A 16,437-nucleotide genomic window follows, 5' to 3' on the forward strand; every position below is an offset into this window, starting at 1 on the left:
ATTCATTTCATTTCATTCCAGACCAAGTCATTCCTGCTCATCTCTAAAAACCCTGAGGTTGCTGAAATTTCCACTCCAGGCTGTAAGGACCTCGTAGCTGACCCTGCTTCATCAGGGCCCTCCTGAGTACCCTTCCAACCTGAATTACCCCTGGTCCATCGTGTGATCCTTGCTTTGTCTTACTCTGTGACTCCTTTCCTCTTTTGACTTCTACTGCCATTACATTAACCTTATCTCTTTGTACAAGCATCAGGTCAAACTCGCTGAGCAAATATACTCGGTCAGAAGGCTGTGCTGATGCGCTAACAACACCTCCTGGTACCCAGGCTTGCGCTGGAAGATCTGCATAGGCCAGAGTTATACGGCTCAGACATAACCACAGCCTCTGTGAGACAGTGATAGCACAGCTGTGGCACTCCAGGTTCATTCATCTCACCACTTTGGTGGCATACCCAACATCTGGTTCTACCACAGTCACTTTTTCAAGTGACTTTTAAAAGATATGCTATGGCGACAAGATAGGACTTAAAAGCACTGCAATTAATAATGGATCGCAATAATGTTCTGATTATTAGCTGCTTTGTGATAAGTTGTCCATAGAAATCTCTTTAACAAACTGGAGCCATTTTATTTTGTAGGATCAAAAGTAAGAATGTACCAAAACTAAAGTATGTGCGTGAAATTAGCAAAGTGTAAAATATGCAATAGCGACCTGCAGGTTTGATTTATCATCTTGCTTGACAAGGTACTCCTATTTGACACTGACAATGCTAATACTGCCGTGGAAGCTGAATGTGCAAACACGGAGCATATATTGATTATATTTCTTTTCATTTTACAGGCTTGGTGAGAAAATAAGAATAACGTCTGTCATATTTATGGTATTAATTGCATTCCTTGATGGTTTACGTTGCATTAGATATTTTAACTGCTGCACTCATCTAAAGACTTACTCTTCTCCTACAACTCATAAGATCAGCCTTTCTTCAATGTTGTCTTAGTTAGAACTGATGATCAATGACATATATTGAAAATTTCTCTCAGCAAATAATTAAGAGCAAATTAGGACATGTCACTGCTATTTTCACTTGTTGCTATGAATCTATATACAAACCAGTTCTGCAGAACTCTCCTTCCCAGCCTTGATTACAGCAGCATTTTCCTGTGGGAGTGCAGTGCCCGTTCCGACAATGCCTTGAGCATTCAGATGTCAGTACCTGTGCAGACTGAGCTGTTCTTTTGCATTCTTCAGGGACTAAAGGCCTGTATAAAAATACATAAACCAAGCCGATAGTTAAAAGCTGAGGTCAAGGAGAAAAACTGGGTTTTTTTATTAAAGGCCTGATTCTCTTTTATGGTATTATCAGTGCAAGAAATCTGTGTTCTAAGGGGATTGCTTTTTTTTTTCCCCCCCCAAAACACCAAGAAACATAAAGATGATATGTTACATTACAGAAAAATAGTGTGATTTGCTATTCTTTCATATAACTGCCTTCAGAGATCTTCTACAAGACTAAATAATAGTCCTTGAGAATTCTTGAAGCTTGAACCTGGCAAAACCAGCTTGCTGAAGAGCTTATTGCAGGCAGCATATGTGTCTAGATAATATCATTATTAGACGTGCTAAATTTTACCGATCGTGTGGCTTTTCTTCAGGGAGCACAAATAGTCATATAATTCAGTCCAGAATCTGATGGTGACTTTTTGCTTTTCTAGCTGATTTATATTTCTGGTCGTACGCTGAGAAGAGTAATCTGAAGAGTAAGTTTTATGTCACACATTATGACATGCGTAATAATTTTGCAATTCTGTCTACAAATTCAGTTTGACATTGCAGATTTTTTATTTCCATATTTTCATGAAATCATATTTAGATTATGCATTCCCAATGTTTATTTAAGCATCTGAACATCAGGAAAGACTTTTTCACTTATGAGGGTGACTGAGCCCTGGCACAGGTTACCCAGAGAGGCCGTGGAGTCTCCATCCTTGGAGACAGTCAAAAGCCATCTGGACACGGTCCTGGCCAACTGGCTGTAGGTGGCCCTGCTTGAGCAGGGGGTTGGACCAGGTTGGACTCCAGAGGTCCCTTCCAACCTCAGCCATTCTGTGGGTGATTCTCTGAAATGTATGCATGAAAGAAATTCTAGTTCAGCTGACTTAAAATATTTCTGATATTGGTTTTTCGTTGGGCTTCTTGGTGTCAAGCCTTATGTAACACAATTTTTTCTGTCAGTCTACAAAATATTGTGGATGCTCAGTAGCCTTTCTTATTTACAAAAGCACAGCATTATCTTCCTTAACAAAGAAGGAACTGTAGTGTTCCTTCTGTAGTGTTAAGTGTGTAAAACACTTAAGTGTGTTAACTTAAGTGTGCCCTAACTGTTGATATGACTTCCAACATTTTTTTAGATGTTTATTGTTGGTTGGTTTGTTGGGTTTTTTCATTTAGCTCTATGTCTTCATGCTGACCACTTATTTTATTTGCTGAGTCCGACAGCTAGAGACTGATAGGATCATGACAAGGCTACAGGTTCCCAGTGCAGGTACCATGTTTTGTCTCTGCTTGTGGGTTTGATTGCACAGGAATAAGTTGGGAAAAGAATGTCAGGATCTCCCAAGAGATCTAAACAAGTAATTGAATGGGAGCATAATGACAAATTAAGTTAATTAGTGACAAATACAAAATTATTAATTCTCAAAGAAATAATTTGAACTACTGCCATACATTCCAAAGCTTGAAATTTGCAGGGCAAAGATTCTAATAGTTTTGTGGAGAGCTCAGGGAAACCTTGGCTAAGTGTCCAGCTAGAATCCAAACAAACCAAAACAAAATTGTATGAGATAGAATAGAAAATAACGTTGTTCGTTATACTGACATCAGTATTAAACCCCCAATTATGTGCAAATAGCTGGAATAGCAACTTGTGCACTGATTACTCTGGCAAATATTAAAATCCTAGATTGATACTCCTCTGTGGAGAAAAGGATAGTCTTTGGAGTCTGAGAAAGAAGGGATATGATAGAGGTGCAGAAAACTGTGGAGGATAAGAGGAGGAAAATTGGGCATTCTTGTTTATCTCCCATTTCAACATCAGAAGAAATATCGAGGGAAAAAATTAAGCTAAAGAAAATAAAATTAACTAGTTGAACTCATGGCTTCTAAGATATCAATGAAGCACATGTTCTTGTAGGATTTTAAAAAGATATTTCTGTGCACAATGGGGCCCATTCAAAGTAATACTAGATAGGGTAAAATAATTTTTAAGAAAAATAAGCACTCATACCTAATGTCATACAAGTACCTCACTAGCTGACTGGGCTTACTTTCCCCCCCCCCCCCCCCCATTTTGGCATGCAGCTTGTTAATGGTACATTACAGGGTTTCTTGCATTTTTCTTTGAAACGGAGTAATAGAGCACAGGCTCACTGGTTTGTTTCACCGTAGCACTTTCTCTGCTCAGTCTTAATTGCTACCATGATTACTTAAACATCCATACAGAAGAACTGGTTCCCCAAAGATGTTAAGGACAGAAAGAATGTGTAGATACATCTTTAGTGTAGCACCAAGCACTTTTGAGAATCAGACTTAAGGTCCTGTATTAGTTAAGGGCTTTGAAACATGTTTTGACACCTTTCTTGCAGCATATTTGAAACTCTTTCAGGCTTTGTTTTTACATATTTCCACAGCTGTCTTTTAAATATAATGCATTATTTTTTTGACCTGTAAGGAATTCCAGTTCTGTAGTAATGAGTGCATTACATATGATCTGGTTAAGAAAGTTCCTACACTTAAAAATTATATGCAAGATTCACAGGCAATGCTGCTTTGGAAACAGTTCTACAAAATGATACGATTTTCAGTGGAGACTTGTTCAGATTTAAAGTTAAAAGATCTGTGTTCGAATTCCTACCTCTGAAAAAAAAAATATAATCCAAATTTGAGTTGATTTCTTTATAGCCAACTGCATCGGAGACAACATTCTTTCTTCATCTGTCCCTATTAAAGCTCATTTCTTTCAAGTTACTTTAAATGGGAATCTTCTCTTTTTCTTGCTCAGGCACATGTGCAGTACTGTGTTTAGCAGGAAGCATAACCTCAGACTCCTGGAGCATCTCTTGGAAAAGAGCTCCAGTTGCTTATCTTTAGCAAAGAATGACCTCATAAGTCACAGAGATATTTTATTTGTGAAGACAATGATTTATTTTATTAATAGATGTATTTATCTATGATAGTCCTGGAATATATGCTTCTTTTTTTATTTGCATTTCATTAGGGAGGCAGAAATCATACTTGAATCCAGCAAAGCGTGGCTGGTCACTTTTATGATTTAAAGTTTTCTTTAATATAACCTTGCCTTTTATTCTACCATCAATCAATAACTTGCACTCATCAGCCTCGGATAATATTTATTAATGGTGGGGTGGAGTAGAAACAAAGATGGAAAAAATTCTGGTTGGCAGAGTGCCTTAGGAGAAGAGGAACACAAATGCAGCTGCAGCAGAATCCTTCTTGTGTGTGAGAAGAATTACTGGTTTTCCTTAGTTGTACTATGGGAAAAGCCACACTTCTTTCTCAGGATTTGAATGCCGTTACGATACCAACACGTATCAAGAGAAAGTCTCTGCCCCACAATACTTACACTTGGTATTCTTAAGGCTTTAAAGGGGTGGAAATTTTCGGGCTCAGCCTAAGTTGAACTGAATCTTACAAAGATAACATAAGTCTTGAAACGGACTGTTGGGACTTGATCTTTCCAGCACTTAGACAAGCCTATGATTTTGTTTATATAACTAGTGCTTCGCTGTGTCTCTTGACGTGGAAAATGGAGGGGAATAGATGGAGCCACACTGTGGGCTAGAGAGAATATTTTCCTTGTCTCCCTCAATCTATAAAACTCTAAAGGGTACAGCTTGATTACTCTTACAGTAAGCACTATTTGGTCCGCAGAAAGTCAGCCAAAAATGTAGCTGATAATGACTATTTATATGGTCTGTACAATTCTAGTTATCTTAAAGAGCTGTTCATATATACAGTACAGTACAGTATATCTTGCTTGTTAAAACATGCTTTCATGAAACTGTGTAACAACTCTAAATGTATGGAACATGGAGGAAAAGTTGTACCGGGGGCTGGGGCCCTGGCTGGGTCCCTGCACTGATTCCCAGTGAGCTGGGAATTCTCGACTGTACGATGTGTAAGACAATTTTTGCTGCATTACTGTAGCTAGTATAAGAAAGTAGCCTCTACTGTTAGTTTAGAGGCATATAAAAGTCTAACATGCTTTAATAGATTAAAACTCATCCTGGAACTGCTTAGGATTTCACGCTTTCCTTAGTGTATCTTCTCACAGTTCCACTAAACGCACAGAGTGATTTAGTTGCTATATGCACTAGCCTGAAACTCAAACATACATAAATCAATGCAAATGGAGGGTCAAATTCAGGAATAATACAATGGCACTGAACAGAAAACAATTCCTCCATCGTGCCTTTGACACAGCATCAAAAATCTCTACTTTCCCACTAAAGTGAGAAAAAAACTAGAGAAAATTCCTGGATGATCAAATTCGAACAAGAGACGTGGCCGTAGAAATACTGATTGTGGTACAAAATATATGGAAAGAATGTTATGCTTCAATTAACTGCACACAAGATATTAGGTATTAGAATGATGCTTAGGTATATCACCACAATTTGTGCATTAGTTGTTTGGGTATTTTCCTTTATAAGGGAAAATGTCAAGAAAAAAAAACCAACTTTGTTTCACTACTTGTCACAGACAAAATTTACTACTTGTCATAGAATAAATATAGCATCTCTTCAGGTACAGCTTCTAAAATTAAAAAGTATACCTTTAGTCCTGGGAGAGATGCCAAAAGCTCGTTACTTGTCTCCAGATTTACTACATGGGAATAATGTGGAAAAAACTCACGGCTTTTAAGATTTAAACTCAGCAGCATATCAAATTTATTCTTATATGGTATACTTGTTCATGACCTCTAGTCTTAAGAAATTCTGTCATGTTTGAAAACTAGTCCCTAGTGAAGCCTGTATCAATGTTAATAGCTAAGAGGTCAATGCAACTGCTAAACAGTTTGTATTACTGTCAGGGTGGTCATGAAAACAACACCTGCTGCATGAGCACTTGGCAGCTGGGTCAACAGGCACTGTGGGAATTTATCAATTTAGGGGGCCACTTGCATAACACTTTGACTGATGAATTGGGAAAGACTGGCTTACTGGGCTAAAGCTGCTCTATTATGTATGACTTTCTTTAGGATGGCAGAGGCTTCCTGCAGGCTCCAGAAAATAAGCAAAAGATAAACTGAGCTGTTTTTTCCTTATAAAGCGATAAAAAGTGAGAACTCCTTACTAGCCAATGCTAGAAAGACTGAAAAAGAGGGGAAAATAAAAATCCCAAACCAAAACAAAAACTTTTACAGTCAGTGAGCTGTGATGTGACTGAAAAAAATCCTTAGGTTTTTCCATCGTGGTTACAAAGGAGTTTTTGTGAAGTACTTCTGTAAAGTGAAACTCTCTAGACTGGTATTCGCAAAAAGCTCTAATTTCTCTTTAGTGTCTCTTATGGGAATAGTAACTGCATGTGGGTTGGTAAATGAGATAAGAATTTTGCATGCTCCGGCTAAACTAAACATAATTAGACATTAATTCTGGCTTTCCATTCCCTCAAATGACTTAAGGGATAGTAACTTTCTGAACAGAAAGAAATCATATGGCCCACCTGGGTTGGTGAGAGCATTCACCAACAAAATTGGCTCATTCTACAGAGAGTTTCCAGTAGTAGCTTCAGAGTACATCTATAACCCATCAGAACTGAGTGTCTTGATGCAGATTAGTCTAATACCACATGTTTCCGAGTTTCCATTTCCATAGTAATTAAAGTCTTCAAGAGGGCTATGCTTTTATAAATGCTATTCTTCTATCATACCATCTAACACTCTTGACTCATACTAAAAAATAAAATCACCCATGTTTTTGTAAAGAGCCTGAACGATGTCAAAACGAGGCATCACCTAGCTATTGTCCCTTAGTGTTTGAAATCAGTCTCTTTGGAAATATTCTCCGACAGTGGAAATCCCAGAAGGTGATGATGGAAAGGATGATAAGTGGAATTACATACTCTGGAGGGGCATGAAAGAGGAGTGAGATGGTTTGAATCAAGTTCAAGTTTCAGTCCAACGGAAGGCAGCTATTCTGGCTGTTGATATGAAACACATTGAAATCCAGATCTATAAGGTGTTACAAAGACAGGAAGAGGAAATCTTCGTGCGTGTGCTAGGACATTTACTTAAGCTCTGCCCTCTTCTGTAAAAATCACCTGCTGGCTCCAGTGAGCCATCCTGGTCAAAAGAATTATTCATCCCCTTTGGAATCACGGCATCGGCAGTGGCAAACATTTAAAACTTCACAGGGGATACAGCACTGCGTGACTGCCCTATAAGCTTTTCTGGGTTTAGTCTCATCTATTAAATGGAAATCTTTCGCATCGTCCATCAGTTTGAATACTCTTGTCTGAATCTCTTTCATTTGCTTAGAGATAAAAGTGATCATAATAGAAATATTCTAAAAGAATACTTACAAAGCCACATTATGGCTGTTCTGCCACCTTCCAAAGTTTATTTTCTTTCTTCTTGGTCTGTCCCTGTCTATGGTTTTCAAAGAGCAGCTGGTAATAATGTTTAAATTACAGCTCATATGAACCTATCAACAGATATTTCTTATTTAAATATGCATTTTTAATATTGCCTGCAGCTGATTTTCTCCTCTCATCATGCCAGAGAATGATTACCTTTTCTTTTCTAATGGGTTTGTCTCCCTTTTTCTCTGTTATTGACTAACCAGAGTATTTGGACATGTACACATTTTCTATATCACTGTTTACCTAGTTATTTTTCCTATGTATTCATCAATGTTTTTGTGATTAATATTAGTATGTATTTGTAGAAACAGAAAGAGAGATAGAAAAAATATAAAACAGAAGGTAGGGAAATAGAAAATAAAAAGTTTTTCTTTTTTTCATCAGAGAGACAATTTATAAAATGCTGGTCTTCAGGACATCTGACTAAACCTACCTTTTAGTTGAGAAGTATGTAAGTCTCTCTCCCTATATTTTCTCATTAGTTCCTAACCCTGGAAAATATTTTACTTGTGATAACATTTTTTTTATAACCATCTAAGAATGGCTGTATTTTTCAGAGATGGTTTTAAGAAATTCTTCTTCTGTCTGCTATTTTAACTAATTTACCTAATGCTGGTTTTATGTGTTTGTAATTCTTAGGGTTTTCACATCTCCTCCAATCTCAAAGCTAAGTATGTTATTACCTATACTCTTCACTCTACTTGATTGTGGTAATAGGTAGTATATGTGTATTTTGCAGCATCTCACATACTTGGTTTTTACATTCATTTTAACTTCCCTGTTTCTGATTTATTGCTTCGCTGTCTAAGAGCTCCCAGGTACTAATGTATCATTATAACAACCTTGTTACAAGAGGAAGGATTGTTTAATTCTGTGCTTTTGATGTGAAGCTACTTAGTTATTGACATGAAGTATGTGGAGGAACTGAAGAAAAGTTTCCTGTGGTACCTTGAATTCTGTGTTTCAAACTGCCTTGATGATGAAGGGATTCAGAACCTCTATGTTGATCATATTTATCAATTTGTCATACATCACCTCAGTTTAACACTTCATTTTTATTACATGTGAAGGACTGTTTTTGGATAGGACTTTCCCATTGCTGATTACTGAAGACTAATGTAAAGGGTTCTCTGGATTACCCTCATCCTCTGATCTTCTAATGTTTAACCTGCCCACTTCTTTGCATTTTTTTTTTCCACTGCTAGCAATACCCAAGTAGTAGGTTTCTTTCTAAATCTGTATTTGAGACAAGGAAATCAGGGTCATGATTACGTTTGAGAACAACTTTGATTATGCAGTAGTGTTCTACAAAGATCAAAAGAAACAAAATCCTGCATCTTCATGTAACATTTATTATTTAGAATAAAAGAATAATTTCATAAGCTTTCAGCAGCTTATGAATGACCACGAGCAGAAGATTTCTGCATGTAGTTATTAATTTCCAGCAAGGGGCTACCACAAGGCATGATAATTTTGTTTTTTCTACACTGCATGGAAGGCGCTCTCTGCAAATTGATGAATCTTCCAGGGGCCACCCCTCACAGGGTTTTGTTAGTAAGTAATGAATTTCTAAGATGTGACAAATCAATACTTTGATGACTTTCTTTATACTTGATGCTCATAGCCCACCTGTAGCATCTTTATTTTGTGTTCTAGAAAGCTTACTGTGCTAGGGTTTACGCCTATATTTGATGTATTTGTATGGCACATACCATGGGGAAAACATTAAAAGGAGCAACAAAATATTAGCGTGCAAAAAATATTAGCATGTGAATAACAATTAATATTTTGTTAATAAAGCTGGATATGAACATTTGCCAAAGCCATGGCATTTTTAAATTGCTTACAAGTGTAATGTCAAATTAGCATGAAATGGTAAATAGAGCTGCAATGCTCTTTTGTGGAAGTAACTCATTATCTTTCACTTAAAAGCCTGCAATGGTGTGAGGTTGAAAACCAACAAAACTCAAACCTTTGCTTGAATGAAAATTATCCCATGTTTCTCAAAAGTGTTACCAAAAACTGTATCCCTTTGCCACAGTCTGTTTAACTTCAACTGTGTGCCAATTTACAAAAGTATTTTATAGTTTTCTGGTTACTTTCACCAGTAACCAAACACAGTCTTGACCCTTTTCCATGCATGAAAACAGCCAACCGTGAGTGCAGCGATGGGAGGTCTGGCCTTTCAGGTATGTCAGCTGAAGACCACCCTACTGGAAGAGGTAACAAGAACAAAAAGCCGAGGTCAAACAAGGCAGCCCCATGTAATTAGATACTAATAGTGGATTTAGGGTGTAAAATTCACTTAAAACCATACACCAACAGACTAAACAATCCCAGTAAGAATGGCAAGTTTTGTTCTAAAAAAATGTTTTTAATACCAGAAAGCATAAATAAAACATACATAATAACCTTGACTGACAGACTGCACTAACCTGCAGTAACATCTGCTTCCAAATTATTTGCTATAGGTTTGGGATAGTATAATTATAAAACACTGAAACTCTACTGTAACTTACAGTGCAGTGTGCATCCAGTTTAATGACTTTATTATTGAATTAACTTGTTGTCCCAATAACAATATTTAGAATTTAAATTCTGACAAGAAAACAAATTCTTCTCTTAAACAGTCAACAGCAAAACCAAAAATGCAAGCCTAACTGTATGTGATGCTTATGAGGAAACATGCTGACGTAGATGCTGAACAAATAGGCAGTTGCTTTTGCAGGGTACGATGGGGTCAAAGTAATTAATACGACAAACTTAATTTCTGTTGGCCATTTCATTTTGTGTTAATTACTGATGCTTTTGCAGGGCGGATGTGGTACCTTTACATGCCACAGACTTGATCTGATAGAGCAGCAAGATCCATCATGAAGGAAATGGTATTTCTCCAGCTAACGTGAGTATCTGCTAGTCATCTTCTCTTATTGTTGCTGGGGCCCCTGGGTCATGTTGAGGCCTGGCTTTTTGCTGTCTTTCCAGATTCCCTAATATTTTCATAACTCTAGTTGCTCTGCAAAGAACCTGAAAGTGATCATATCTCAAGAAACTCTGGTTTGATAGTTTTCATTTATCCTCATTTCAACTGGTAAATTAATCTAAGTAATTAAACCAATCATATTAATTCTGTGTCTTATAAATCATTTGAGTGGGATTTATAAGCCTTTTGGAAACAATGCTTTCAGAATTGTTAAAGAATTTAGTGTATTTTTGGCACGCAGTCCAAGGACAGAAGGCTTCCTTCATTGGTGCTCCAAACCTCCCCAGGGAGGGAGACAGTGTAAATGCAGGGGTATGGAAGGATGTTGAAAACTAGTAAGCAGTGACAAAACTCAGACCCATTGGGGAGTCAGTCCTCCGTATTCTTCCCCACTGGTGGTATCTCCTGTATAACAGAAGAGATGTTTGGGAAAGACTGAATTTCTCCCTCCCAGATTATGGCAAACCTGAAATTGAGGAAGTGAGACTGGAACTGATTGGGGATGGCTTGTCCACTAGCTAGTACTGTCAAATTATTTTCTGTAGTAGCTTTTCAGTATACAGATTAGGTATTGTCAGCCAGTACTAACCTTTTGAGCCAGCTCCCATTGTGCACTGTCGCACCGCAGTGGCAGGTAAAGAAGCAGTAGCGCTGGGGAGAATTCCAGCATCTGCCTCCCGTTGATGCTACGTAACCTCTGTGGTACCTACAAGTCATTCTGCTTCAGAACTACCAGGAGCATCTTTCACCTGTACTGGTCCATATGCTTCCACATTAAATATGTCTACACTTATGTGAAAACATGCGAATAATGTGAATCTAGGTGGGAAAGTGGGCAGCATTTAGCATAATGTTGAAGAGGAAAAATTTCCAGAATTTAGTGTTGGTTACACCTCTGTTGTGCTGACATTCACTTTCTATGAGACAGTGATTACTTTTAGTGAATCTATTCTGCTTGCTGCTGATGGTACATTTGCTTTTAGGAAGCCCCATGCCCTGAGAATTTCCCTTCTTACTGAGTGTCAGTATTGCATAATTCAGCTACATGGAAAGAACTACATTCACCTTTTGTTTTTTAACCTGTAGAAGGAAAGACTGATCTTGGTGAGAAATGCGATGCTCACCTTTTTGGGTCAATGATCTTGTAGAGTTTTCCGCTGTGAGGCTGTGTCATACTTTTACTGCTTGATAATATGTAAATCTCACCTGTTAAAGAAACCAATGCAATAAATTAGTTCTCCTTTCCTAAGATGCCAAATACATGACTTTTGTGATCTAGTTGTATTTGCAAGATGAGATTAAAAAAACTTCAGAAGAAACATTTATCACTGAAATATACAACGGAATCATTGCTATTTGAAAATTTAAATATGCGCTTTCCCCAAATTGATGCTAAAATGTGAAAGATACTTTATCATGATTGTTTTTTGTTTCATATGGTATAGAATTGGTTTAAAAAAATAAAATTGAGGAGGAAGGAAGACAAAGGGGATCGGTCTGCTCATGCAATATCTTTGCCCCTTAAGTCTGTAATGTTGGGAATAAAAGCAAATATATGACACATCACGTCATAGTATGTGACACAGTTCACAGAATGTGAGAGACAGTAGGGACCTTTGTCCCTTCCAACAACCCATTTTCTTCTCAGTTCTTCTTACAAGGCTGCTAAGGTGTGGCTGAAAGCAGTGTAGACAGCTTTGGCAAAGGAAAGATAGTCTTTAGATTTCTTCTTTTTAAACATTTACTATTATTTTCAATAGTTAAGTAGGCATGATCAATAAGGCTTATGATTTTATAACTTTTTCTTTTTATTTACCTAATTCGTCTTCACCAAATCCCAAGACAGGGCCTGAAAAGAAACCTCTACATGAACCAGTGTTGCCAAGACAGAGGGGTTTTTCTTGCCACTGTTTGGTTGCAGGACTCTGTTGCAGTGTTAAAAAATTTCTATATTCAAAAACACATAAAGCAAATTGTTATATTACATTTTGCATAGAGAGTTTTCACTGTCCAGATAAATAAGTAAACACCTGCTGCAAGTAGCTCCATAGATACATCTGTGCAGTTCTTCATCTTATGATTTCCTGCCTGTTATTTTTCAGATGCTTAAAAAGCACAGCATTTCCCTTCCTGTCATTCAAATGTTTCAAAATTGGGTTCAAGCTATACTATATAGCTATTTGTGAATACTGAGCTATTTGGCATGGGAAAACTATGCCCATTCATTACAAAAAAACACATTCATTTTGCTCCATCAGTGATGTTTCCATAAAACCCCCAAAGTTGTCAATGTCTTACCAGTTAGACCTGTTTAGGAAACAGTTCCACAATTAACATTTATTCCCATCATAGTGTAAATGATGCATGCAAGTGTTTGCAGAACTAAAATCTTAAGAGTGCCGTGATGTGTCTTTGTCTGTGCTTTTTTCCAAGGATCAGATATGTGACCTATCTCACCATTCATTAGAACGCTGTGCTATTTTATTTCCAAATCTAGAATTCAATCTGCAATGTCACACCACTAAATTGGCAAAAAGTGACACAATATACAGGACAGGAAGCTCAATAACTAAATATACCTTATACACATTTTTGTTTAAGAGCGAGTTATAAGAAACCTACCCGTTGCGGTCTCCAAATACATAACTTCCATAGAGTCTTTCAGACTGGCAGCCTCGATAGACAAATCCACCAACCAAGGATCCACTGCTGAATGGTTTGAATTCTAAAAGTGAAGGCTCACTTTCTAAAAAGGAACTACCGTAGTATTAGATCATATGCAATTTTGTATTTTGATTCACATTTATGAAAATGGTATTACTTCAAGAAAAGAGGTTAATTCCGTTTAAACATTCCTCAAAATTCAAGATGTGTTGCCGGAAATGAAACATTAAAAAAATCAGAAAATCCCAACAAAGGCTGTTTGTGAAACAATCGGTTAGGGATTTAGACAGGAGAGGCTATCACTGGTTTCTTCCATGTGCACAGGCTGGGAGGATAAGACTATATAAGGATTAGGTTGGACTTTCATTGAAGTTGATGTGATTACTGCTATTAAATTTTAAGTGTCAATACAGTCTGCAGAATGGATCTCTTGAACTTCAGGTATTTAATTAAACCCCCTTCACTGTAAAGTCCTTCCAATATCTAAAAGCAGAAATTCCAGTGATTTTCAGCAGAACTTGTTTTCAAAGCCATTCAATGGTTTGAGAAACTCTTTCAAAATCAGAGTTTTAAACATGGTATGTCTGTTACGTCCGATAAAACACTAGTATTGCTGGCTGTAGCTTCCTGTGCTAATTTATTTTGTGCTGCTGTTGTAGTTGCAGTTCCTACACATACTTTTTTCCTTCTTTACAAAACCGCGGAGTTGATTTATATCAAATAATGTCTTCAAGGAAGTTTCAGTGTAGATGTTCCTATTCATGCACTCAAATACTGCTTAGAGTAAAAGTAGGCTCAACTTGACATGCTAACTGCATAATTTTAAATTAAAGCCACAGCCAATAGACCATTTTGTTTTATAGGAATTTTTTTTTTAGTTGGAGGGCTACCTGCAAGTCTTTGATAAATGAATTTCCCAGATTATTCTACAAGATTAAGAGTTGAAATTTTATGTGGGAGAAAAGGATGATGAGCTCTTTTCATTGAATACAACCTAGTATTAATATTGGCAAGCTGTTCTGGATAGACACAATAGTGCTTAGTTTACTCTGCAATAAAGATACAGTCAAAATTCCATTGGAGCAGTGGTTTACCAAATATTATTCTTTGGTTTGGCTTTTATAAAATGAACACAGAAAATACATGCAATAACTAAAGTAGGACAAGTGCATCACACTGTTGTGTGCTATTGTACTAGCCAGCACAGCTGCTTTGCTTTCATGTAAAGTACAGGTGGGAGAACGAGGGTTGTGAATAAAATCACAAAACGCTATGTTCCAGGAGATAGACCAGTTCTTGATGCCTTTACACACCTTTGGCATTTATCACCTTTTACCACTGTGAATTTACAAGCTGCTAAATGGTCAACCAAGGTAGATGGTAGCTCAGAGTAACTGTCACCTGGCGTGCCTGAACTAGCGAGAGATCTTGGTGAGTGTCAGAGTTAAGCATTGAACTGAGATTGTGACTGACAATCACACTGATTCAGAGAGCACATGAAACACTTCACATTCACAAACTGAGTATGTTTATCTTTTTGCAATCTAATCTAAACTAGTTGTTTATTATGAAGTAGTAGCATAGTGCATTTTTCTAAGTTTTACTTTTTCGTAACATTTAGACAGAGCTCAGTCATTTCCCTGTTTGGTTGTGGTCTGTTGTTGTCTATCTCACTTTTTCCATTATAGGAGGCACATTACATGAGGTTTCCATTCTGTATCTTAAAAGGTTATTTGTGAATGGCTAAGAATATATTTTCATCACTTCCTGATATTCCAAAATCTTTTCTTTATGAGCCATCATATGCGGCAACAGTGAGATCTTTGACAGACTAGCAACTGGCATATTTCTTAAATCTTATTTACATGATATTCTACACCCACAAGAACAAAGTTGAGTCATTTAAATTTTGTTTTGTCTGGGATCTTGTATCTGCTTGTACCATACTTTCCATAAGTTCTATCTTTTGGAGGTTACCTATCCTGTCTATGCAGTAAGTTACCTATCATGGCTACACAGTCCTTTATCTATTTTTTTCTGCTTTCTATTTATTATTCCATGGGCATAGAAACTGACTGTTCCCAGTAGCTTTACCCTGGCTGGAACTTACCATAGTCTTTACCCTTTATTATTTGTAAGATTCTTGCTGAAGATCTGTTCTTTCCATTTGAATCTGAGCAAAGAATAGTTAAATTGATGTTTACATCTGTTGGGTGGCGGTCCACAGCACATCTGTACAACAAAAACCATAAGAAAATCCACAAGATAGATGAGCTCATATAATTATCTATCAATAGTATGAAGCATCGCATTTTGAAGGATTATTGTTCCTTTGTGGTGCCTACTCATTTAAGGGACCTGTTTCATACTGAGCCAAAATATCTGAGAAGTGCGTCAGATTTGTATACAAGAGATAATATACCTTTCCCATCCCTGCATCATTTTTTATATAATGTGAAGTAAAACTATTTTTTCCTAGCGATAAAATGTACTCTGTTCAACAGCACCTGAAATGAATAATGCTTTAACCAAGCTAAATGAGTTCACTTATATGGTGTAGGAATTTTGTACTGTTAAAAAGTCCAAGAATCAACTCCTTATCTGAACAACTTGACTTTCTGAATTTTTTCAAACCATGACTTTAAATGTCACTTCAGTACTACCACCCACCTAATTTGCTGAATTATGTGTTGTTTAGTTAAAGCGTTCTTCTCCTTCTTGTTATTGTTTAGATATCACCAGATGTTCTCATTTGTTTTCCACGTGCCTTTGTTTCTCAATCAAGATTCTACTGCTCTCATTTCTCAGATTCCCATCTCAGCTGTACTTTACCAACTCTGTGCTTTAAGTTTTCTTCTTTCATAAAGGTAAAAATTTTATTATTCATTAAAAACAAAAATCCTGTACTTTGTTTCTGTCATTTCGGTCTTGTAATAGTTGTGCCTTCTCCTCTCCTTCCTCTTTGCCAATGCACGTTTGTTTCTAACTGTGACATGTATGTGGAGGTGGAGGAGTGGAAGTTTTAAAAAGTTCACGAGTGCCTTTATTACTAAAATTTTGTTACCCAACTGTATAAAAGATTTCTGGTTGAAAACAGTATCAGCTCCAGAGTAATTCAGTTTAATTG

The 16,437-nt window shown here is 37.0% G+C and overlaps 1 protein-coding gene across 3 annotated transcripts in view; it reads right to left on the reverse strand.

The window, feature by feature from the left end:
* Nucleotides 1-16,437, reverse strand: part of HHIP (hedgehog interacting protein) — an 81,757-nt gene that overhangs the window by 9,805 nt on the left and 55,515 nt on the right. For all 3 annotated transcript variants that reach the window (XM_054825316.1, XM_054825317.1, XM_054825318.1), the window contains exons 8-12: nucleotides 15,421-15,542; nucleotides 13,269-13,392; nucleotides 12,463-12,593; nucleotides 11,771-11,852; nucleotides 1,115-1,263 (exon numbers count right to left, since the gene is read on the reverse strand). In XM_054825316.1, coding sequence (XP_054681291.1) covers nucleotides 1,115-1,263; nucleotides 11,771-11,852; nucleotides 12,463-12,593; nucleotides 13,269-13,392; nucleotides 15,421-15,542 — 608 coding nt within the window. The remainder of the gene's footprint in view (nucleotides 1-1,114; nucleotides 1,264-11,770; nucleotides 11,853-12,462; nucleotides 12,594-13,268; nucleotides 13,393-15,420; nucleotides 15,543-16,437) is intronic.

This window comes from Grus americana, chromosome 4 (assembly GCF_028858705.1).
Source record: "Grus americana isolate bGruAme1 chromosome 4, bGruAme1.mat, whole genome shotgun sequence".
NCBI classification, from domain to species: Eukaryota; Metazoa; Chordata; class Aves; order Gruiformes; family Gruidae; genus Grus; species Grus americana.